General features: G+C 27.3%; 1 protein-coding gene across 3 annotated transcripts; it reads right to left on the bottom strand.

Annotated features, from left to right (window-relative positions):
- Nucleotides 1-730: 730 nt before the first annotated feature.
- Nucleotides 731-27,107, bottom strand: LOC129984097 (BUB3-interacting and GLEBS motif-containing protein ZNF207-like). 3 transcript variants are annotated; one of them, XR_008785469.1, is made up of 13 exons: nt 26,848-27,107; nt 22,412-22,538; nt 18,753-18,891; nt 17,324-17,539; nt 15,688-15,714; nt 14,795-14,822; nt 13,971-14,079; nt 13,042-13,153; nt 12,329-12,376; nt 11,747-11,856; nt 8,313-8,466; nt 3,604-4,934; nt 731-959 (listed from the first exon to the last, which is right to left on the bottom strand). XR_008785469.1 is itself a non-coding variant. In XM_056093877.1 (12 exons), exons 1-12 carry the CDS (start codon nt 26,889-26,891, stop codon nt 4,816-4,818), a joined length of 1,233 nt encoding a protein of 410 aa, XP_055949852.1. In that variant the 5' UTR covers nt 26,892-27,107; the 3' UTR covers nt 731-4,815. The 3 variants fall into 3 exon arrangements, 2 of the variants coding, with proteins under 2 accessions (XP_055949852.1, XP_055949853.1); XM_056093877.1 differs by having other exon boundaries at nt 731-4,934; XM_056093878.1 differs by lacking the exon at nt 15,688-15,714 and having other exon boundaries at nt 731-4,934.
- Between the last annotated feature and the right edge of the window lie 153 nt (nt 27,108-27,260).

The following is a 27,260-nucleotide window of genomic DNA, read 5'->3' as shown; positions in this document are numbered from 1 at the left end:
AAAAGTCTCGGCTGATTTTTTTTTGAGAGCTAACAGAAAAGAAAGCAAATGCATGGTAAAAAAAAAAAAAAAAAAAAAAAAAAATGTATAGAACAGAATATAATAATATGAATAGAACACAAATTTTAAAATAGCATGAATAATATATCTATCAAAATTTGAAAGGCAAAAATATTTGGAAGAACATATTGCTTTGAATTTTTATTTTATCTTAGAAAAGGATAAGATCTTCATTTTTGTAAATAATTACTAAGATTACACTAGGTTGTTTTAAAAATATTTCTTTAACAATGTTGGAAGAAGAAAAAATGATAGAGAAGAGACAGCAAGTATCGAATAGAAAACATTAATCTACCTTGCTTGTTGTTTATATTGTTTTAGAAATTAACCACTTCTATAAAAATAAATTTTTTCCCTGGCACACATAAATTTAGAATTTGCTTATTTGGTCTAGTCTAGTAGTTGAGTTTGATACCAGTGTTTATAATTTAAATAAGAGGCAGAGATTCTGCATGAACTTTAGGGCATGAAAAATGAATAAGAAACACTGAATATTGTTTCTAGCACTTTAGCTTCACCACTTGAATGGCAACTATGGATTGTAATATGATTTCTGTTTATTTAAATGTGTTCTGTACTTTCTTAAAGTTAGTACAAAGAGCTTTGAAACACTTCGTACAAAGATATTTTCATTGAACTATAATAAAATAAAGTTAGCTCGAGTGTGATGTTTAAAAAAAATAACATGGGACAAAAACATTTAATAAGCAAGCATTTCGCCGAACCTTTATAAAAAGGTTGGGGACAGAAGTGTCCAACAACACAAGATGTGTTGTGAAATGCTGGGCTAAATACAAAAATAGCCACTTAGCTTTCCCCACACACTGGATACGAAGGTTTATTTCCCTTCACCGCAGGATCTTAGTTTCCATGAAGAGTAACTTCTTTGCATATATCAACTGCATAGAATTAAAATTATTACCATTTTGAAAGCAAATCAATGAAAAAAAATGAAATTGCTAAAAATATCAGAATACTAAAAATGACAATGAGGATTCAAAGATATTACCAATGCATAAGAGAGAAACACTTCTAATTGACTATAAAATCATTTCAATAGGAAAACCATGATAGCATTAATTTCAGAGTAACAGTCTAAATAATTAACAGAAAACTATAACAAGTTAAAAATATTTTTACTATTTATACACATAATTCATGTTTAGTATTAAAATGAATTTACTATGAAAAAGTCTCAAAATGATATTTGTTTCATTCAACAAACACCCAATAAATCTCTTGAATATGGTTCAACAATATAAACTGTAGACCGATTTTAGAAAATTAGCAATTATAATAAGGCCATATTTCAGATGTTCCTTGGTATGAAATATAATATGAATTCTTGGATTATTTTTTTCAGTCATGTACATACATTTATTCATTGCTATTTGAGAATTCCTTTCATAGAATAGAATCTTCTGATTCCAGTACTAGTAATATATGTACAAACGAAATATAACTTTTTAAATTCGGGAACATCCTACAAAATGAGTACTTACATTAACTAGCTTCATATTTGAATTGCAGAATCTAACAGAAATATCAGGTCACACAGAACACAGTTTTAATTAAATTGCATAGTTCAGAGTCTCAGTAAAGTTGCATAGTTCAGAGTCTTAGTAAAGTTGCATAGTTCAGAGTCTTAGTTAAGTTGCATAGTTCAAAGTCTTAGTTAAGTTGCATAGTTGAAAGTCTTAGTTAAGTTGCATAGTTGAAAGTCTTAGTTAAGTTGCATAGTTAAAAATCTTAAAATAAGGGATAAATGCCATCTTTCTGCAAACTTGCAAGAAAGACAACTGTTTGCAAGGTTTGCAAAATTTGGTTAATTTGCTTGGAAAACAATTTCTGGGAAAATTATTGCCTTTCAATCAATACAAGCAGTCTTCTCAAAATAATTTTAGGATTTCTTCACATATAAGTGGCTGTCAAATAAATATCAAGATTTGACTGCTTAAAATTCCATCAAATTTTCAAATAACATTCAGATAGCAAAGATGACACTTCAGATCCCAAATCACTTGCTAAATTTTACACAATACTAATGTGGGTATAACCATGATTGTACGCAACGTACACGAAGTGAATAAAATTATCCTTGTCCGTAGAATTTGCTTCCTCTACTAAATTATTAAATAAGACTCAAGGAAAAGAATGATCGAATTCCTAACCCATTCAACAATTTAGAACTGAAACAGATCTGCTAAGCCACAACAATAACAAAAACGAGACATTTATGCTATTATTGAATCCTGGTGCTTTGATAAAGTTAGGTGCATATTCATTTAGCAAGGTTTTAATCAGTGGTACTATGAAATTTTCCATGCAAGCCACCGTTAAAAAAAAAACTCCAATGTATGCAATATTAAAATAATTATCTTCATCAATAAACATGTTATTTAAAAATTAATCTTCATTAGTTAATCAGAAATTAAGAGCTATTTGTAGTCACAATTCATTTTTTTAAAACAGCAATAATAAATTACTTCCATCAGCGGGAGACAAAATTTTCCACAGGATAAAAAAATTCAAACATTTTTGGTTTTTAATAAAAACCAATTACTTTCAAGTTAATCCGGTTTGTCAGGTGTAATAAAAATATACATATTTAATATCAAATATAGATAAAGAATACTATATGATATAAAATAACGATAAGAACACTTTTACCATTTTATAGTAGTTAATGACTAAATTGTATTAAATTTATAATACAAAGTCTTATTGCATAGATTAATGATTTGCCATTAATTTATATATTCAATTTCACAATTATAACTTGATAACTAGACTTTTTGGATAACCAGCTAGCACAAATGCTGAAATGAAATCAATCAACTAGTTACTTAGAAAATTTTGATGTTATATAACTAGAAATTAAGTGCTATCTACATTCTCAATTCATTTTTTTGTAGCAGAAATAATTACTTCCTTCAATGGAAGACAAAATTTTCCACAGGACAAAACTTCCAACAATGCCATGGAAATTAAAATTCAGTCCAATCTAAAAAAACTCAAATGCTTTGCTATGATTGCCTTTCTTTTAAGTAACCATAATATAGTAAGAACAAAATAGGAAAAATTAGATGCTTCTATAAAATTTAAAAGAATAAATGTTTTAACTAAATAAATTTATTCTTTAATGAAAAATTAATGTTTGAAATTAAATCCTATTTGGTGCCTGCTTTGCACAACTGCAATGAAAATTGCTTTTTATATAATGTATGCTTACAAAATAAATAACTGCATCAAATAATAGGACTGAGAACTTAATACTAGGTAAAATTTTTATCTGATAAATAATCTCAAGTGTTATTTTATTTAAAAAAATAGTTACTAATTTGAAAAACTGGCAAATTTAATAGTTAAAATTATCCAAGAATACAGCAAATAATTTCCATCTTTAACAAAATGTGCACAAAATATCTTTCCACACACTTCGCCAAACCTCCTAATGAGGTTGGGGACAAAAATGTCCAACAGCATTTTATGCTGTGAAATGTGGGACAATAAAAGGCACTAAGATGCAAATAACCTACTCACTGGTTAATCAGATTGCTGTAGATGTTAACTTCGTCCAATCGTTCGAATATTCCTCATGTACAGTCAAGTAGGAAATGACAACTGTGTAAATTTTTAAAACAATCAGTTAGAAATTTATCTACAGATTTAAACAACTTTCTTCTTATGAAGTAATTCTGAAGTCACTATGAAATTTTAGAAAAGTAAAAAATATACTTAAGATTATGGTATCAATAAATGATTGATAATTTGAAGAATAATAAAGAGGGGTAGGAGGATTTCCATTTCTTGCATACAAAGAATTGAAAATCTTTATAAACTGTGATGCAAAATATTTAAACTAATATTCACCTGAAGTGGTTGCAAAATGCATGCAAAAATCTTGGGTGCAGCAAAATTAATTTCAAGTAAACAGATAAGATATTTGAATCAATAAACTTTTTTTTTTCACTTATTTAATTTCATAGTGACTTCAACAAAATTGACAGAATCTACATAAAGATTAAGGGGAAAAAATCTATTTATTTTCCTTATCATACAATAACTGAAGAATTTACCAGTGCCTAAAAACTGGAATACTAACATTTAATCTGAAAGACTTATTTACAGAATAACAAATTTATCAAAATAGATCTGTCTAAAGAACATTGTATGTTAAAATCAAGTAATTATAATTTCAAGTAATTGGAATGCAATTAAATTAAAAAGCCTGATGATTTATAATATTAAGAATAATAAATGTGCATTTAATAAGATAAAATATTTAAGATAGTGCTATTAAAACAGAATCTTTAAGCATATTAAATACAAATAAGTATTTATTATGTGTTGTAGAATATAAGAACTACACAACCAACCACAAGAATGAAGTTCATAACATAAAAGTTCAAGTAAAAAATATTTGCATTAACAAAAAAATCCACAACACATATTTGATGCACACTAAAATGGAAATATAAGAAAACCGAAATAAAGTTTTTTTTTGTTTTGTTTTTTAAGAGTAACAGTCAAAACATTATTGTCAAAATTCCAATTATTACTTTCTTCAGAAAATTTTATACAAGTCATATTTTACAATGTCAAGAAGTCTCTTTATTTGAAGTATTCCAAAAAGCCGGTAAAGATAGTTCCACAGGAATACAAATTCTTTAGAATAGTTGTTTCTCCCTCCCACATCCCGTTTTCAATTAAACACATATTAGAAACTTATCTTTGTGCATTTGAGATGAAGATTTAATAAGGACGAGATCCTCCTTGACCCATCATAGGTGGACGCACAGGGGGACCCTGAGAATATACATTTGGTGTAGAATATGGCACACCCATTCCTGTCATTGTTGTTCCAGGCATACCTTTAGAAAATAAACAAGATTGCGTTTAAAATAATTTTTACTTACACAAGAAAATATTTGCATGTGAGAGTGCAGTGTCCAGTCAAATGTACATTGAGAGGATAACCTGCCTTAACCTTACAACTAATAGTGTGACACACTCAAAATCAATCGAAATTACACCTCACTGCATCCTGACGCAAAAATTTTAAAATTTAATACAGATTTTTTTAAAATTTAATGTATTGAATGCTTTTTCACATGTACTTGTCTATAGAATGGTTTCTAATGTATCAGGGTGCAGAGTAAGACATTGCCATAAAAATGAAAAGCTTTTATGCACCTTAAAAACATACACGTCTCTAGACCCATCCATTTTCGAAGCATATTTAGAAAATGGGAATACTTAGAAATCTATTTTTTTTTTTTGTCTTACAACAATGATTAATTTACTGCAAAAATATTTTTTAAATTTTAATAATTATTTCTGTATTTGCACATCTTCTGTTGTAAAACGAATAAAAATACAATAGTAAAATAAAAAATAAATTAAAAGTAAAATCTTATAGATTATCATTACCAAACAATTAAGTCAATCCTTATTATAAGATTAACAATAAAAATACATGATATTCTCTGAAATTTCTTAAAACTAATAAACTGGTATTTAATTTGGATGGATTTATTCTTTTTAAAAATGTTTGCATCAATACAGAAGCATATCAAAACAAAGTTTTTTCCCCATGTTTATATAAAAGCTGAATCAAAATTCAATGTTTATATATATAAAAAAATAATGTTTTATATTAAAAATGTTAAACGAAACTTTCAATATAATTTGTTTTTATGTTTTACTAATATTGATTTTTTAAAATATCAATACATTTGGTTTATGGATATCACAGAATTAAAATCAATTGACGGTGGAAATAATCTATGAAAAAAATAAAACTTTTTAGATTTTAAATCAAGCCTCACCATTTGTTGAGAATCTCAGCATTAAATAATAATTGACAAAAGAATTGAAAACCTGAAAAATTTGTTTACGAGATATTGATAAGAATCCATCCGCATTATATATATATATATATATATATATATATAAAAAATGTTACAAACAATGGATATTTCCATGATTAGCAAATTAATTAAAATATCTTATAAAAATGGGATAAAAAATTGTGATGGTGGGGCAGGAGGCAAAAAATATCTGGACATTGTTCATTATTATGGAACTAATAATTGACATTAAAACTGTAAATGCCAGCTGCAGCAAAAATTCGAGAATTAAAAAAAATTCTTTTAAAAAAATGTTTCATTCTATGTTAGAGTATGACCCCCCCCCCAACAGGCATTGTCTATAAATTGCATTTTGCACAAATCCAATTTTTTCATTCCATTTCAAATATATACTGAAATTCTCCAATTAAAAAAATAGATTGAATACACACAACATTTTGAATAAACAACTAATAATTTATAAATAAAAATTTTGAATTCCTAATATTAAATGTAATTTCTTGTTTTTTTTATTTATTTCAAAATATAAGAAATTTTTGATAATTATTCTTATTTTACATTGAAATATTTAAAACGCAAGACAAAAGTCATGTATTTTAAAGACAATACAATTTAGTAATTTTTTTTAAAATTTACAGATAAATTTTTAATAGAAACTCAGAAAAAATTTAAAAATCAATAGAAGGAGCAAGACTTAAAATTTCACTGTTTTAAATTTTATTCGTTTCCATAAAATAGTTTTAAAAATATGTAACAACAACTAAAAGCTTTCAGAACACCATGATTTTGGCTTTCTTGGAGAGAATTTTATTTTTACAAAAGCATTCTTAGGCAAGAATGAAAAATTTCTATCATGAAATGAAAAACAAAGAAAGCCTGTTAAGGTTGCTTTGGATTATAATATTTTACTTTCCTTTTAAAACAAATGTAGAAAAAGACTAATTAATGTAACAAATTCTATCCCACCTACATTTCAAGTGCAATTTTGTTTGGGACAAATACAGTCGTAAAAAGAAGGAGTAGAAATTAAAAAGCAAGGTGGAAATTCTGTACAAAGAACAATTTATATAGAATTAAATGTATAAGTTGAAAAAAAATATCATCACTATCTAAAACAGAAAAGCAACTTCTTGAGAATTATTAATATATTGAACATTGATAAAATACTTTTTAAAAAAAGTAGATAAAAGCTTAGAATAGCTTCAGTTCATTAATTGTTCTTGAGTTCTTGAATTCAGTTCATGTTCTTGATACTCTTTCAGTAAAAAAAAGAGTGGTAGAAATTGGAGCATGTAAATTAATAGCAGTACGTTATTTATACTTATAAATATATGAGAAAATAAGCAATTGCTGTTTCTTTAATTGTCATATGAATTTCTTAATTTACACATATGTTTAATTAATATAAAATTTATCCAGAACTTCTGATTACCTTAAATATTGTCTTGAATTTTTTTAAAAATTAAATATGCAAATAAAAGCACATATTTCATGATTTTATTTAGTCTTGTATCATCACTACTATAGGTAAACTAAAAAATATTAATCTTTCTTAAAAAAAGTCATCATATTAACAACTACAAAGAAAGCCTTCAAAGAAGTTCTTAAATCGTTTTTCTAGCATATCTCTGGTTATCTTGAACTTATTTATCTAAAATTTTATATCTGATAACTTTTCATTATTTAGAATCATTTAAAAGATGAAAAATTGGAGGTTGCAAATTAAAATTTAAAGATATATACACATGGCCCTCTATGAGAATGTATTTACTTGTTTAAAGAGGGCATATTTCTGAAAAGAATGACATGATTAAACATCTAATAACAATATCTTTCAAATTATGCTAACTATTTTGTATGTGATGTCTCATGAATGCTAAAATCATAAAACTTTCTACTACAAATGGTTAATTTGTTAAATTTTCCAACTTCATTTATTGGATCATTTAATATATACTGATTCTGAAAAATAATAAATGCAATTATTTTTAATAGTTTTTTCCTCTCTGGTTATTAATTAAGATTCCTGTGTTCCAAAAGGATTAAAAAAATACTGCAATATAATGTATAAAATTTTCCCTGAACAATACTCATTGGGAATATTTCTATTCTTTCTGATAAAATTTATGACATTCTCTTATGTTTATCTTTACAAAAAGAGACTGAAAAAAAAACAATATCTGAAATCAATAGAATAGACTTTTAAAAACGGGATTAAGGAATTTTCATTATTAATAGCATATTTAGTATTTATGAAGATGCATGCCCAGTTTTGATCAATATAAAATTAGAATAAAATTTTTATGTATCAAATCCTAGGCTGCAAACATTTTAATGGATACTTCTTGCAAAACAAAAGGAGAAATAAAAATTACAAACCAGGTGGTACTGCCATAGTTCCCGGCCTCATCATCCCATTCATCATCATAGGGTTACCACCAGGCATAGGCATTTTCCCAGCCATCATAGGCATAGGCATTCTAGGCGCATTTAGATACATTTGATACTTTGGCAGTTGAGCTCGAATTTCCTCCTGGCAGAGAATCCAACAAAAAGATTAAAAAAGAAGGGAGTGGGAACAGTACTTTTTAAATAAAAAATTAGAACTTTGATCAAATTATTATAAAAACATACATCTTTACTAATAATAAAGGGGGGGGGGGGAATATGTTTGTCAATGTATTGACACTTAACAGAACAGACAATTTGACCAACTATTTGGAATAGATATACTTTGGAGATAAGAATGTGCACCTCACAGAAATTTTTTAAAAATATTAAACATTCTAACTAAAAAATTTGTTTTCAAGAATTAAATTGAAAAAAAAAAAAAAAAAAAAAAAAATCCTTTTTACACCATTTAAAAATGTTTGATTTTTCTTTTAATTAACTCAATATTATAAGATTTTTCTACTCGAATTTGCTTTATATAATTGTTTAGAGAACACATTAAACTCAAAATAAATTTAAAGCTTACATTTAATAAATAAATGCACTCAATATTAGAATAAATAGTTATTAATATACTCTTTAAAAAGCTTGAGATTATCTTCTACTATAATTAAGTAAAGATTTCTTTTTGTATGTGTGCTTCATTAAGGGAACAGATAATTTAGATTTGCCAAATTTGACAATTATATACTACGGTCCAGGTCTTAGAATATCTCATTGCAGTTTGATCAAAACTTCAATTTATTTTTTATCAATATCTTTTAATGAAAAACATTGGTTGTGTTTAAACAATTACAGTTCCTGATTTAATTTCATAAATTTATCAAATTAAATGGTAAAAGAAAAGTTCTTATTTTTTCTTTGAAGTTGCCTACTTTGCATTTTTGGCCTGTTTGCTTCCAAAACTTCTAAACCTCATTTAACTTCAAATGAGATATACAGTGAAATTATTATCCTCGAGAAGATTCAACAACAAAGAAAAATTAATGACTCTGTTAAGAAATTACAAGTAAACATACGTGGACACTTTATATGCCGCATAAATTTCCAATGAAATATTCCACATAAATTTCAGTTAGCTTAGAACTTATGTCACCATAAAAAATAATTAAAATTAAATATACTTATTAATTTATACAAAAAAAAAATCTGATTTCTTTTTGTCACCACTTAAGAGAAAAATCAATATTTTACATTATAAATAAATACACACAATGATACATACAGAATTTTGTTAAATATAATACAAGGATTTAATAATCTTTTTTATTTTTCGATTCTAATAAAGGGCAATTTTTTGCTACATTTGTAATACAATAAATTTGTATATGACAAAAGTTCACTTATAATGACTTCTTTTTCTTTAAATAAATATCTGAAACAAGTTTTGCTTACATATAAATTCCCGTCATCCTATTTTGCATGATAAAAGGAAAAAAAAATAAATAAGATCTTAAAAAACAAAATAGCATCTAATTATCATATTCTGAACTTGAAACTTATTTTATGCTTAATAACAAGAAAGTAAATAAAAAACTTTTTTCTTCCACATTATTTATAAAGATAACAATTTGAATGATATTCATCACTTCTATGCAGCCAAAAAATCACAAATATTTACAAAAATTAAAATATATAATAAAAATCACAATATGTAATCACAAAAATTCCCACCATATAATTATCACAATAAATTCTCAATATAAAATAAAACAATTACTTTTTTATAATTGCACTTACGATGATATTTCATCAATTTTGACAAAGCAACATGCTAACATGATTGAATTTCTTTCCGATATACAATATTGGCTAAAGAATATTGTAGATGTTAAATATTTTGTTGCAGAATATATAAGAATCCTACATTTTTAAATATTCAATACAGAATATATTACAGAAAAATATATATATATTTCTGAAATAAAGATTGCTCTCATGCACAAAATTCAATTGCAACTTTTTACTTTACCCGAAAAAATAAATTAGGTAGTGATTAATATAAAAAGTATAAATTAGAATTATAAAAATAGTTTAATTCAAGAAAAAAAAAATGTAGATTGGAGAAATATATTTAACTGCATATGAATAACAGTTTTCCACCTAAACGTCTGATGTTCAAATATTTCAAAACAACGTTTAATCACAAATGAACATAAAAATTTATTTTGAATATAAATTCAATTCAACTTTAAAACATTATGATTAACTAAGCTATATCAAAGAAATACTTCTTGAAAGAAAATATAATCTCAATCTAATTTGCAACAGAGTGTTTATGGCATATGCAGACAAGACAAAAAATTCTTATGTTCCTCTTTCCAAAGAATGACCATCTCTCCTAATATGAATACCATTACAATGTATGTTCAATAAACTCTCAGACTCTTGGTCAATGAAATACCTTTAAATGGCCGTAAAACAGCCATGTCTGAATTCATTGTATTTACTGCAATAGAATTCATCAAGATTTCAAATTTTATGGACGGAGTGGGGATGGGGGGGAGAAGCATGTTAAAATACGTTTGAAACATTCTATAAGCTGTATATATCTTACGTAATAAGTCGTACAAACTGAACTTCTTTCATTTCTAATCACATGTTAAAATGGAGACAGCACATTCTTGAAGACCTCTTGCTAACAAGTCTAAATATGTGTGAAACCCTTAGAAGGTTAAGCTATCTATAAGAGATTTATTTGAAAGTGATCACCAACAACATTTCTGGAGAACCAACTGGTCATTAAGAGTGGCTAACCACTTATAAGACTTCACAATTTAAGTGTTGGATTAAGTTTTGTCAAAGCATGATTTATCTCGTTTTAGATAGTATGCATCTTTATTATTCAAAAATAAACAAAATTAGCAATTTACACCACAGTTGCACTGCAATCAAAAAAGTGTACCAAACTGGATCAAAACATTTACAGATCAAATATCTTTGTTAGAGAAGGCAGCAAATTAGATATTTCCTTTCTTTTTTCCTTGTAAGATATTCCAGGATAACACTGCTATAAAATAAGTTTTACTACATGGCTGTCATTACACGAAGGATTCTTTACTATTAATATACAAAATATGATGTCTCAATATGACTAAGTTTCAAAACATCGATAATAATTATGTTAAGACATGCCTAATGTATTATCATCTCAACTAGCAGTTAAATGCTTTATTCCATTAATTTAAGTGATATTTATAATTGGTCAACAGAGTTTACCTTTTAAATATCCTAAATATATTTTTCTGAATATTTATGGTTATTATATGGAAATTATTACTTAAATGTTAAACTATCTTGACAGTGCAAACTACGAGATTGTATAGTTGAAATTTCTAACAAATATTTTAAAAATCACTCACCAAAGATAAATCTTCATCAGGATGCATTATTTTACTAGAAGGGTTCTCTGCTGGAACCATAGTAGCTGATCTTTTTGATTCATTATTTACTTGCGGACTCGAAGTAGTTTCTGATACAAAATAAAAAAATAAATAAAATTATATATGTAAATTTAATAAGTATTCAAAAAGTGATACAAGAGTTTAAGCAAAAAAAAAAAAAAAAAAAAAAAGGAAAAAATTTTAAGCTTCATTTCCCCACTATTTATCTTTTAAAACTAAAAATACTAAGAATGTTGGAAAACATAACATTAACCATTTGCAGTGGAAAGGTGTACCACAAATGTCAATGTTTTGTCAAAGAATCATCAAAGATGTGCTAAATAAAACAGCAGGCAATTGTCACAGAAATAAAAGTTTTGTTTGCTAGAATACAGTTTACGGGAGCACAGTATTAGGTCAAAAATTAATTTATTTAGAAGATAATTTCTTGATTAAAATGTCAAAATTAAAGTACCAACTAAAAAAAAACCCCAACAACATTTGATCAATACTCTTTCACATTAAAATGACACTTAGTAACAAAATAAAAAGAAATAGTACCTGTATTGTAAAGGATAGGTGCAGCTCCTTGAGTTGATGAAGGATGACCTGACGAAAAAATAATTTACTTAAAAAAGAAAAATACCCGACAGAGCAAATATAATTTCTTTTGTAATTAAAATACCAACTTGAATAATTTATTAATATCAGAACCTTGATTATTTTCAGCACTTTAATGATCAACAGCAATGGTTTAGCATCAATAAAATCCAGCTATCTTTCAGATCAACAATTCTAAGTAAGGTAAATGATTGAAACTATTTCTGTATTTTAAAGCATTATGCTACAAGGCAGGGAGTGGCTTTCTTTTCTTGTTCAAAGGCCTTTTCATATGCAGATCAAAACATATAATTTGGGGGGGGGGGCATCCAACAATTTGATGGAATAATACACATCATCAACGGTGTAATATTGACTGGGTATGATTAAAAACTTTTTATTTTTGATTGATAACATTGATCTTCCTAGAGCATAACATTTTTAATGACAAAGTAAAATTTTTTAAATACAAAAACAACAGCTTCTTTAAAATTGCAATAAAGTTTAGATATAAAGCATGGGCAAAATAGATGACTTGTATTATTTTATCCATTAAATAAAGATTTCCTTTCCATGAAACTACTGTCTACAAAAATAAATGTGAAACAAAATGATAAACTATAGCACTTCACTCTTAAACTTATTTAATCCAAAAAAGAAGAAAGGGAGCATACTTGAGATATTTGGTGAACTATTTCCACTATAAGCTGGAAATGTTGGTCGCTGTACAGTAGTCATTAAGGGTTTAAAGTCTGTCCCTACTGGCATTTGTGATGATGCAGAAGCCTAAATAAAGTAAAACATAAAAAAAGTAATTATTATTACTAAACATTTAAAAAGTTACTACTAAATATATAACTTTCCACCCACTGATTTTTACTATCCTATGAACATTATCTACTACTGAAGCTATATATGGATTTATTCCCATTTTATTATCTAAATTACTTGTAAATGCAAATAAAGGCAAGGACTAACATGTAAAATGAAATAACGGTTTAAAAACTGACAATTTAAATTCCGTTTCTGCTATTATGTAAAATGGTGATTCACTGGCGATATTAAGTAAATGAAGGGATACAGAACTTTATAATAGCTTAATTGTTTGTAAAATATGATAAAATTTCATGTCAGAAAAATATATATATGCCAATAATAATAATAAAATTGCATAACATTTTTTAAGGAAAAAAAAGGTTTGGGAACTTTTGAAGAATGAAAAAGAAAAATTGCACTGATTTTTTATCCTTATGAATATTAATCATGCATTTGTCAGTATTTTTTTATCTTATACTTCCCATATGTTTCCCTCATCATTTGGATACAGTTACTGACAATTTAAGTTCACAGTGTAGATAAGTACAAGAAATCAAATTACTCATGGGTGAGCAATGTATTCCAACATCCCTTATGGCCATAAAAAGTCACATGAAATCCGGCACATTTAATATAAATTCTGTATATAGGTTATTAATTAAATCTACACTATACTTACTCTAAAACAATTTTATATTCAAGATTATCCATTAGATATTATAATGTACCATACAGAAACTAAAAATTGACAGTATACCTAAATATGGTAGAGGGGAAAAAATCTTACTTGTGCGACTGCAGCTGGGAATAAAGGTTTAGGTGGGGCTTGAACAGTAGTTGACATAGTTGAAGGTGGCATAACATTAGTTGGTGGCATTGTTCCCATCATGGGTACACTATCAATATCACAAAATTTGTACCATATTAGAAGCTAATATTTCATATCAAAATAGGCAATGCGAAAAGATTATATATGAAAAAATTAAATAAAATCCTAGCTTCATAACATTATGAAAAACTAAAAAGCACATAAAACCATTCAAAATCTTAATACATTGACCAAATTTGCAATTTAATTATAAGTAGGATAACATTTAACAGGGAAAATAGAAAGCTTGACTTTAAGTTTTAAAATTATAAGCATACTATGCAATAGTTAGATTTCATCAGAAACAAATCTCATGACATGAACTCAGAATATGAAAGATTGCATGAACATTATATATGTAATAATTTCAATTTATTCACACTTTTAAAGTAAATTATTTTCAGATCAAGTAAATACAAATTTTGGTTCAGCTTCTGAATTGTGCATGGATTTCCCCCACATTAAATAAATACTATATCAGCTGAATTTAAGGAAAAATCTTCCTTTGAAGGGAGTATATAAACTCATAATAGATATATCTGCATACCCCCTTCTTATTTTCTATTTGTTCTGCTGAGTACACTGGTCATCGATTTAATCAAGAAATCTTAATAACTGTCAGATTGTACTCTTTCTTTAACTATGGAAAAATAAAATAATTAAATAAAATTTTTAAAGCTGATTTCCAATTAACACATCCCTTCTCTTTTACCAGAAAACTATTATATTAAATATCAACTTACCCTGGGGGCATGTAACCAGGTGGCATACCTACAATATAGGGAGGGGGAAAAAAACAACATTAGATAAACAATATTACGCAAGATAAATCAAAACTGTGATTTCCATTTTAATATTTGAGTGACTCTCAAGAATTATTAAAAATGTAAATATATCCACAATGAAACTTTATGTTGAAAAATTAAATACGAGAGATAGAAAAAAGTTACTTTGTTTAAAAATCTTTTCTAAGAAAAAATTAATTGTATATTGATTAAAATTTCATGATTCTGTTTTGCTTTCTAAAATTTATCATACATTAAAACAATAGAAAAAATATCTGATACATGAAATAAAATGTCCATATAACAGCTTTTAAAAGCACAAATATGGAAGGAAAACAATATGGGAAATTAAAAATTATATATATTATTGTGACATTTTAAACCTAAATATATTAAAAGGAAAAGTTAGATTAATTATTTTTCCAGATTTTTTTTTCATGAATAAAACTAGCATTAATTATCCCTGAATCAGTCAAACATCAAATACGTATCGCAAATATTTTTCAGATAATTGATATTTTATCTTTAATAAAATACATACAGCTTAAGTTAAGATCATATATTAACAATATATTATAAAAAAAATAATTTTAATTACTGAATGGAACATGCCAACAAGGGACACTATGATCTAATTCAAAAATAAAGCAGAAGGATATTTGCAAGAAACCGACAATTTAAAAGTAAATTCATTGCTTACAATGAAATATTAGATAAAATAAATCTAAACATTTTATAATATAAATATTTATTTTAGGACACACATTTAAAATTGATCAAAATAAAAAGAAACTTTAAAAAGCTTTTAAAAGAATAAATAAATGCTTTGATGACCAAAAGAATATGCCCACCTTTATTCATGCTCGTGGTTGGCAAGTCTTAAAAGAGAAAGAGAAGAAATTACTACAAGGCCATGTTAAAAAGCATAGAAGATAGAACAGAAGTTTAATTTCAAAATTTACAATTAAATACATGATAAATTTAAATCTTTTACTGAAGCATATAGGATGCTTCAATATCAGTTTTACAAACTTGTAAAAGAAGTAGAAAGCATGTTTGCTTGGAATCCCACAGCAATGCAGGGTCAGAAATGATTTCCTACTATGGTTGGTTAAGGGAGTTCCTAGAATTCTTATAGGAAGGTTTCATTCATTTCTGGGCGGGAAACCACAACACGACTTTATGTTGTGAAGTAAACCGATTTGTTTTGTGCAGCATTTAGCACAAAGATGCTGCTTTAAGGGCGAATATTTTAGCTTTACAGTGGGATTGGGAACAGCTCTTAGGATATAAGATGTAGCAAATGTTTGATGTAACATTACAAACTTTTTTTTGTAGTTTAAGTATAATATAGCTTTTGTCACTTTTGCAGCATAGTTTACGTTCATATAATATACTTGACAAATAATAGATCAGATGTTGTGGTTAGGTAAATCAGCTTGCTCGATAGATGGACTTGGCATTCCCCATTAACTTATCTACAGTAGACACATTTCCATTGATAATATTGAGAGGTAAGGAGCCATTATCCATAGAAGAATGCTTGAGAAATGCCTGGAACCTTCCAGAATATTTGGAATTTCATACATTAGATGCAGGCCATGCAATACAGCTCATCAATTATCTTTTTTGATCTATGCAATTTCAGCTAATGTATAATATTAAAATGTATTAAACTTAATGCAAGAAATAAAAGTGCATTGCATATCTTTTTTTCATGTACACTATCATATGCACATATAACTTACAACATGATTCAAAGACATTTGGACATGAAACATACTACTATATTGTTGAACATGACAACAAGATGAAACATTACATTAAAAAATTTGAATTTTGAAGAATTACAAGTGCTGATAAAATAAAAAATATTAATATTTTCTTATGAATTGCAAAATATTAGAACTTAATTAGAAGACACTTTTGTTTCAGAAAAATATTCTATTGTCTGAAAAAAAGTTGAATTTTTTCAAAATATAATGTACTTTGATAATTTCTACAACTAATAAAGATAAACGTGTGTGTGTGTGTGCATGTGCTGCCGCTTTACAGGCCATTTAATCCTCAGTTACTGAATTAGGCAAGGTTATATTAATAACTTAATATAAAAACTAATAATCAATATAAACACAATCAATAATACAACAATATCAACTTAACAAAACATTAATAGCATATTTTTGAATAAGATAAAAACTATATTTAATAAAATAGAAATAATCTATATCTTTGCAAGGTACTGCTATGCATTAGCATGCTTATTTGGCATTATCTTATTTCAAAAATGTATGGTGACCAATTTATCTGAAATTGTTTCAGAAAAGATTCTATTGTTGCAGCTATTTCCAAAAAATTGTACAAAAGGTGCGAGAAAAATAGTTCAGTGCAAAATTGAACAGAAATAAATAAAATCATTTCTTTCTGACTAATGCAGAGTTAAAAATAATTTCAGTATTAAGTGAAAAAATATATTTCAAACATTACCCATTGGCATAGGTCTCATAGGACCCATAGCTGGATGACCAGGCATAGGAGGTCCATATGGCATTCCAGGCATATTTGGCATCATGCTAGGCATTGGAATACCAGGCATCATGCCAGGTACTGTTGGCATAGCAGGTGCAGTAGTCTGTTTTGGTTTGTTGTTGTTGTCTGTTGCTGAATTAGAGTTTTCATCATCATCTTCATCAGAATCTTCAACTAAAATATTCAAAATTTTGCAAATAAATATTATTAAAAGAGTATAAAACAAAAAGTAATTGTTCTCCAAAGATATATTATTAAGGCATAAAATTTATTAAAGCACAATTTTACTCTCCTTTTTATCATTTCAGATAAAAATTATATAACAAAAAGTATGAAACTTCAGATTCAAAAATATTTGCTTATATCATTAAATGTTTTTCACATCTTCGCATCAAAATTGTAGTTATAGATTAAAATATTAGAAGTTTGTAGTTAATTTGTAGTAGTACACAAATCTCATTTATGAGATTTGTGTACTACAAACTTCTAACAGTTTAGTTTATTTACATTAATGTCCTGTTTTAAAACACTAAGGTCATTTTGAGACCATATAACTTTGAAATGTGGTTCAGTTTACAGGTAAGGTCAACCTGTAAACTGGAATACCATTTACAAACTTTCACACCACACCAGCAGGTAGATATTAGGCCTTAACAGTTTTAATAAGTACAAGAACCATTTACAAAGCTGGAATCAGGTCTCGCAGCTGACTCTCCAGTCCTGAAGCAGAGACCTTATCACCAAGCTACCCAACCTCTATCAGAAGAAACACAGTTTTGATAAACAACACAGTAAAAGATAAAATAGTAAGAAAATTATTAGATGCAAATTAAAACTATAAAAGTATATATAATTATGAATGTATATGTAATTTAAAAAAAATAGAATTTCTTAAGAATAATATGGTACACCAGATAACAAATTATTTTTTCCTCTTGAAAACTGATCTTTTAAACTTTAATAAAACTCTTTTAAAGTTTTTAAATGGATGAAAGCAAGAATTTCTAACTATGTAATAATTTTTATTTGGAAGAAAATTTTTTTCTTTGTTCTTATCCTAAAAATTAATTTCAATATCTGAAATCCATCCATGCTTAATCTAAAAACATTTTCATTTAATAAACAATTATTTTTTAACTTCAATTATGAATAAATGGATTCTCAGTAATGCATTACAATTTTCTTGCGTGGGGGGGGGAGAGCAGAAATCACAAAATACTAGAGGGGGAGGGAAATAAGAATAACAAATTTAAAGAGGAAAAAAGCCTTTATAAAAAAAATGCATTTTAATTCAAAGATTTTCTAAATGACTAAGAGCATCGCAGATGTAGGGGAATGCATATAAGAAACAAGTTTCAGATTTTATAATAAAAAAATGTATACATACCTTTACTTCCACCATGTCTTTGTTTTTCATGTTCTCTAATATCAGCTGCTGGAATGCCTTCCATACCATAGATTTCAATTTCTATATTATTTCGAGTAGGTAAAGCATTGGGAACATTATCTATAGTCTGTTTATGCACCTAGAAAATGAACATATTAAAATGACAATATGTGGATATTTATATAGAAATGAATACAGGGGAGGAAACAAGTAGTAGAAGAGATCAACAATCAACTTTTATGCATTAAAAATGTTTAAGATGAACACATTTTTTCTCCATCTTCTGTTAAGAAAAAATTTCATATATATGCAACAATTAATAAATGGCATATATACATTAAGAATAATAACAAAGCTCTTAAAAATAAATAAAAACTATGCATTGCAACAGGTCGAAAAATTTTTCTCCCATCAGTTTTTACAGGATGGCTACAGAAACTCTAAAATTTTGGAACTTTTCCTGATGAAACTTGCAACATTTCCCTGATTTACGGCTGCTAATTATATTAATTTTCTTTTATTCCCAATTCAGAATCACTGCATGTGTATAATATACATTATTAAAAATAGTTCTACAAGTTATTTAACATAAAAAAATATTTTCATCAAATTTAATTTAAAAAAAAATTAAAACATCCTGTTAGAACTATTTTGAAGATTGCAATTTTTTCCCCAACTTTCTTTTAGAACTGCTACAAGAATTTAATCTTTTTTTGTTTGTTATTGTTGTTGCTGCTTTCATTTCTTTGAGCTGATACTCTCTGCTCTGTTTTTTCCTTTGTAATTTTTGTATAATTCCTTTTCTTTTTGCTTATTATACTTGGCTCATGAATTTATCACACTTAAAAATCAATTGTTTTTACCCTTTAAAATTACTTGTTTTACTATTTGTTTAAATGCTATCCAACATTTTTTTTTTTTTTTTTTTTTTTTTTGCAATTAGTGTTTTTTTTTTTATATTCTCCTATAAACAATTTTTATCGATCGAAAATCCTCTTACAACAATAATACTGTCATGAAAAAATATCTTTATCATTCTAAATAAAGATATGGTATCATTGCAAGGTTTTAATTCAGAGCAGATCAAACAAAAATATATTTAGTCTTTGTTTTGTGAAAAGTAAAAATTGATCCTTTCAACAGTTTCTCGACACCATTCATCAGTTTATTGCTCTTCTTATTATAATTAAATTCCAAGAAGTCATCATACCATTGCAAGAAAGCTATTAGTTCAGTTTAGTTACATTAACGCCCCATTTTAAAGCAACACTAAGGCTATTTTGGGACGGACATCGTAATTTTGAACAGCAGTCAGATGACGAGGATGACACAAGAGCTGGCACCCACTCTCTACACCAGCAGGAGGATATGTGGCCCTGGCGTGTTTAACGTGCAACAGACCCCCTTACATGACGGTTCTTTGGTGGAATCGGTTCTCATGCCTGAAACCCTACGACTCACGAGCTGCACCAAGCAACTGTGGCCCTTTTTACGACTTTAGGCTTGTGATGCAGGGAAACTATAATGCAAAATCATTGACAGCATGAAAACTACATGGATTTCTCTGGTTTTTAGACATTTTTATGACTTTCACTGACCTTTCCTTGATTTTTTCAGATTAAAAAAAAATTTCCTGACTTTCCCCTGATTTTACCACTACCTTGTTTTAGCATGTAGTTTACTTAAGTATAAATAATTGTAATGCTCAATCTTTATTGCACTTTTTTCATGTATTTTGTAAGTTATGGTGTTAGAACACATTGAACATAAAATTAAGAGTATGGTTAAATAATTTAATTTGGATCTTTTTCTTAAATATTTAGAGAAATATAGGAAGGGAAGCACTACCCTGATTTAAAAAGGCTCTTTTGCACAATTATGTTTTCAATTAATTTTTATTGCATTTTTTCCATGTTTTTTTTGTAAGTTACAGGTTAAGCCTAACATGTCCTGATGACAAATTGCAAGATTGGATTTTTGGTGACTTCTTGGCAGGCGGGCGGCGATTAGTCCAAATATGCGAGTCGTTCTTTAAATTTATTTTCATATATAAAGCAATAATTTTAATTGACATTACCATAAAATACAAATATTCTGTACAGACTATTAAGTTATTGAATATGCACTAATATGCTTTTGTAATTACAATTAATCAATGACATATGGCAACATACAAATATTAATCATGCTATATCAAATATAAAACAGAAAAATTCTTTTAATAAATATTATATTCTAGGCAAAGCTTCAAATCCATTTAACAAGAGAAGAAATGGGTTGAAAAATGGATGATTTCAAGACGAGATTTAGTATAGTAAAAGATTTTATATACTAAAGATAGTATACCCTGAGGATGCTCATTCATTAAAATATTAAAAGGCAATACTATTCAATTCCAAGAAAACAGTGCTCAAACATTCTGCAGAATTTGCGTACAGAATTCACATTCAACAGCTTGAAAGCATCTGAAGAATTTTGAAAAAATTCTTCAGATTGAATTTTTAAAAAATAAATTATAAACAACTTTAACATATTTTTTATTTTTAATGGAAAAATAAATGTTTATTCTCCTTGCACTTAAATTACCATTTAATTTTTAAAAGAAAGATAATTATAAATGAGAGTCTAATAGTTACAAATAATCTAAATTATCTTAAAAGAATTAAAAGTTATACATTTTTAAATTTTAATAACAATAAATTACTAATTCTAACTCAAAGCAGCTGATATTGTTTTAAATGTATATCAGTGAACATTCTGGATTTTAATCCACAATAAGAAATAGTAAGTAAGAAGCAGATATTAAACTGTTGAAAGTGTAAGCAGATGTTTCAAAATTTTTTAATAAAATGGTACAGTATGTTTGGTATTTACAATTTTCAGATGAAAAACCATTTTTATTAAGCATAAATGATGTTTGTTCTGTAATAAGATTTCTTGGAAAAACATTGGTTTAGTCAACAATTCTGATTTCTTGACTGACTGCAAAGCACCAAAATGTATTTTTTCTTATATTTTTATGATTATTACCAGTCTTGCATTTAATTCAAAATTAATGGATGCAGAATAGATTTATAGAAAGATTGAAATAATTATCATCAATTAAGCTATGTTTATAATTTCATATTATATAAAGATTAAATGTTAATTCAAGTAGTAAGTGAATGAACATTTATTTTTGTATAAAAGACGAAAAAAATATTGATTAAAACTATCAGTACACTGTTACTTTAATTAAAATAATTTTTGAATTTAAAAAACCTATTTATATTTATAATTATTTTTCTTTTAAAAATTAAATTGTAATTCAAATTAGAGAATGAAAATTGAAAATAAGTAAAACTATTTATAAACATTCAATTTAATTTCAACAATTTAAAAAAAAAAGACACATAGACGATTGAACTCTAATGTTTACTTATGAAGTTACTGCCTTGACTCTAATGTTCACTTATGAAGTTTCTGTCTTGACAACCACACTGTCATTAGTATGCAAAAAGTTTGATGGCTATTTTCTTGGAATCGGACAGCTATTTTTCTTCAATATTTTGATGAATGAACATTCTAATGAAATTTTATACTAAATATCATTATGGACTCAATTTCCCAACCCATAACTTTTACTTTCAAGAATATGAATCTCAAACATATACACTTACTTGCATACAATGAATAGCTAAACCTGGTCCAGTATAAAGCTTTCTATTACACAAGTGACATTTAAAATGTTTAGCCTTTTGGTGCTGAATAAGAATTTTTTCATCATCAAACTCTCGATTGCAGTACCTATGCTACGTTAAGAAATTCAAAGGATTGGCAGAAAAAGAGCAGTAACATAAAAATGTCCAAGTAAATTATGGATATATAAATTATTTTTCAATAAAATGTTCTAGCTTTGTTTAGAAAAAAACTAAAAAACTTTAATTTATACTAAAGTTGATTATGAAAACAACAAATACAAAATAGCTACCACAACTGTCATAGATACCATGTTAGTAGGCAATAATGAGTAACCACGCAGTTTGAAAGTAGAAGAATAACAAATAAATACACAATTATAATAGGCACACACACAAAACAAAAAAAAGTAAAAATACTGGGGGGTTGCTTAAAAAACAAATGAAAATAGCTGACAAATGTTAAATTAAGAATATCTATTCATTTCTCAACACCAGCTTCAAGTTTAACAATACTTATATGAGGTATAGTTACTTTTCCTTAAGCACGCAACTCATGTTGAATTTTAATTACTCAGCTAGATTGATTGTTATTTTAATTTATTGTATCTATTGATTCTTTTGCCTTTTTCTGGAATGCAGATCGAAAATGAGGACACCAATTTTAAAATTTATATTATATATATATATATATATACATGTGTGTGTGTGTGTATAAAAAAACTATTAGCTTTAAAAAAATTGGTGGAAAAATAACCTTTAGTCTCCATTTAGAAAAATAGATGGCAGCAGCAATTTTATTTTCTTTTATAGCATTAATTTTATGTTAAAAATATCCCGATTTTTTTTTTTGCCTCAAATTTGGGAATTTTGAAAATTTTTTTTATCAAAATCAATCACCCATTTTCCTACAATATCCAAAAAGTTGTAAATCACAATTTTGCTTAATCTTCAAATTAAGAACAAACAAAACTGGTCGATCCACAAGGTGTCCTCATTTAAAGACACCACCCATCGAGGATGTCTGCTTCTTTGTCGACACTCATCTGCGCTGCCACCTATCTTCGTATGCAATTTGACATTTTTCAGAGAAGGACGGATGCGAGGCTGATTCCAAATTCCATGGGGGGGGGGGGGGCAAGAGTTTTGTTCATTTATCTGTAGATTCGAGAAATAGAAACCTTTGTTTGAAACCAAAAAACATTTCATATTTGCCTTTCTTTCTAAATTGTAACTGATGTTTCACTCTCATGTTCTGCTTTATTTTTTGCAATTTTCCTCCCATATGTATGTTTTATGTAGCCACAATCTTTTTTATTTATACTTTTTTTTTTCATAACTATTATTATTGCATTCAGCAAGTAAAAATTGTACACCGAAATATATATATAAAAGACATTGAACATATGCCCATCAAGTGTCCCCCCTTGAAAAATATTCGTAGCACAATATTAAAAAAATTTGCACAAAACACAAAAAAATGCAAAACAATATTTTACCATTATGTGTTATACATGAAGATACTACTACGTGCTTAGAGAAATTTCATACCAAATAATAAGTTATTTTTAATTTTTCACTTCATTAATTAATAAAATTCACACTTAGTAAAATTTAATTGTAAATATTTATTTTCAGTATTTTAATTAGAAAATTTTTATTCTTAGTTGAATTAAATTATAATTTGTTACTATGATTTGTATTAATTTGAAACAGTTCCCCTTTTTTAAAAATTATTTATAAGATTTAGTTTAAATTTTTGTATATTTATTATATTTCCAATTTTTAAATGTTTCAAATTACCTAGAACATGAATAAAAGTGTTTATAAACCTAAAATATTTGTAATTACTGCTATTGTCATAAGGAATTTACACAATTACTTCAAAAGATTTTCTTGCACAGAGAGAAGGGTGGTGTCCTCAAATCTCCGTAGCTTCACTCTATGGCCTCTCCAAATGGCTGCAATTCTTCACTGTCTCCTTGCTTCAGCCGTATGCAACTGCTGACACGTTATTACACGACTGGCTACTCCTCACAAGACTCAATGCTGCATCCACAAAAAGTACCAGGACTCAGCACACAGCTCAGTTCAGCAATTGCTTGAGTTCCATACAATGCTTGTTCTTCGCTATCTTCACGATAACTCGATGCTTGTCTACGACTCCGATTGACTCCAACTTGAGACTGTCGGCCTTTTATAGTTCTCGGGAGGCAGGCTGAGACGGTTCTGAACCAATCAGGCATATCACAATTCCTATTGGATGAATAGCTAAAATTCTCAAAGTTTCCACTAATATCTATTTTGTCGCCAAGCTCTGAGATCACTGATGCAGCCACCAATCAGCACGCAACAGAGCTGATTGTAAAACGGTCTTTCCAGTGATTGAACTAACTGTGCTGGGAAGCAATATTTTCAATTCTGGAGAGCCCCACATATCTATTCAAGCAAGAAATAGTAATTCCTGCAAAACCTCCACAGTTTTTTTTCCTACCTGAAACCATTAAATGCCCTAAATACATGCTTGTTTGCTAAGAGTGCTTCCACAGGGCGAGTTTGGAAAACAAATGATTTTTTAAGAACCTTCTAAGAAATTATGAACATACATTTGTTGAAATTTGCAACTAAACACTTTAATAAAATTCCTCCCAATAGCTATTAATTAAGCACAGTCCTTTTTTATATAACAATCCATTAAGAATGTAAATTGTTATTGGAGTTTTCAAAAGGGAAAGAGACTTTTTACATTTAAATTTGAACATCCTGATATTTTAAGCTCCAAAAATCTTAATATCAGATGCTTATTATCTAGGTATTACAGTAAAATTAAATATCCACAAATAGCATAGCATGTTCCTATGTCTCTTCAATTACCAATAATACGTTACCAATTATAACAGTAATTTCTCTCATTAATTAAATTTTTTCCCTTGTTTTAATGGCCCTTGGGATACAAAATCAACTTATTCTTACATAGTTCATTTATACTATTTACAGCAGACACCTTTCCTCAGTGTATTAATTTATTGGGTAAGAAAAATACTTAACATATTAACAAAATAATTTATGCTAAAAATTACTGAGGGTTTTCATTTTGAAGTTTCAGAAAATACTATAAAATTAAGCATAAAAAAAAAGAAAGGTTTTAAGAATATACTATAACTATATTGGAATTTATGAACAAAATTATTCAACCAGAATATGAGTAAAACTGGTACCAATTCAGCCGTAATAACTTGATGGCAATACATTCTTTTAAAGAAATTAGTTACTTAAATTCATTCTGATAATACAGACCAGACATATGTCAGCATCCGAATATCTTAAAATGTCTATTACTGCATAAATAAATCAATACTCATTTTTTAAATGTAAAACAGGAATTAATTGCCCAAATATATAAAACTAGGGTCTTTTAAAACTAATGTTTGTTTACATAATTATATACAAATATTTTTTAACCATATCCACACCTCTTGACAAACACATTTTTTCAAAACGTTTCAAATACATTTCAGAAACTAAATAATGAGAAACAAGGAAATACAGAAAATAAATAAATAAGAAATATGAAACACAATCATTTCTAGATACTCGAGTATTAATTGCATGTAAATGGTAACTAAGGTAGCTATGACAAACACAATGTCTTTGGTGATTAACTAATTGCTAGTTACTTTAAACATGACATATTTAGCAATTTTTTTGTGTGTTTTATTGCCATAAACAAATAACACCTTCTAAACTACAGGCTGCAATCATACAAGAATGAATATGAAAAGTACTAAACATTCAATGAGACTTAACTTATCAAGAAATGAAATTTAATATAGTTTTAAGACAAGATCTTTGCTAATAAGGGAGTTTTTTTTTGAAGTTAATAATGCATTCAATTTTCATAAAGAAACTCATTTTTACTGCTTAATAAAATTGCGCAAAATATTGTACATACTATATTCTGAGACGGTGCATAGTCAAAACTAAGTTGATTTAATGTATTTAAATTTGGTTGAAAAGCATGTGGTATTTTAGACACTGCTTTGCCCTGTGCAGAGTCCATTGATTACACTTGTCGAAAAATCAAAGAATCTAATAGCAACAAGTTAGGTAAGTTGCGTTCCATAAAAAAAGTTCGTAGCATTACTAGTCCTAACAATTAATGCCCTGCTTAACGTAATATTTGTAATGATTTAAATCCTGATTTCTACATGCAATAAGGCGATTTGTCATAGACTGAACAAATTAAAAATTCTTCGAATCGTATATTGGCGTCTGTTTCGAATGCGATTGGTTTCAAAGTACGGAAATGGCATTAACTTTTCTTCAAACATTGGCGATCCCATAAATTGTAAATTTAAATTTCAAAACACTTGAAGCACAGATTATAAAAATATGATAAAAGTATGTTTAAAGGATACCAACACCAAGGTTTTGAAGGCTTCTTCTTCTTTTTGCGCCCCATGACCTGTTTTGAACTTCAGTTATGCTCCAACCTAGGTAAATGCTAATAGAACAAACCCTTTAATAGTAGGCTGATGCAAAAGATAGTTGAATATCTGTCGATTCTATTTGAATAACGTCATATGATCTTAATAAAAAAAAAATGAAATTGCTATTTTAGCGAACAAATATTTATTCGTCAGTTAAGAACACGCAAACAAGCTCGCCTTTCTTTTTACCATTTATATTACTTCACTTCGCATCTTTTTTGGTTCCTTTCAGACGGAAAGTTGAAGTATTAAATAATGTGTTAAAATTTTCTATTACGCAATGAAAACATTGTTTAAAATTATTCTAAAAAGTGAAATATTTTTCAAAAGTAATGTTTTGA

This window comes from Argiope bruennichi, chromosome 9, assembly GCF_947563725.1.
Source record: "Argiope bruennichi chromosome 9, qqArgBrue1.1, whole genome shotgun sequence".
NCBI lineage: Eukaryota > Metazoa > Arthropoda > Arachnida > Araneae > Araneidae > Argiope > Argiope bruennichi.
This window is presented reverse-complemented; position numbering and strand designations above follow the sequence as displayed.

Bases quoted from the DNA above. Each gene is read 5' to 3' on its own strand.
- LOC129984097 (XM_056093877.1), bottom strand. From the start codon at position 26,891: ATGGGGCGCAAAAAGAAGAAGAAGCCTTCAAAACCTTGGTGTTG. The intron at 14,080-14,794 runs GTAAGTTGATAT...TGATATTGATAG, and splicing joins CCTGGTTACATGCCCCCAGG to TGTACCCATGATGGGAACAA. The intron at 13,154-13,970 runs GTAAGATTTTTT...TACTTTATTTAG, and splicing joins TCCCAGCTGCAGTCGCACAA to GCTTCTGCATCATCACAAAT.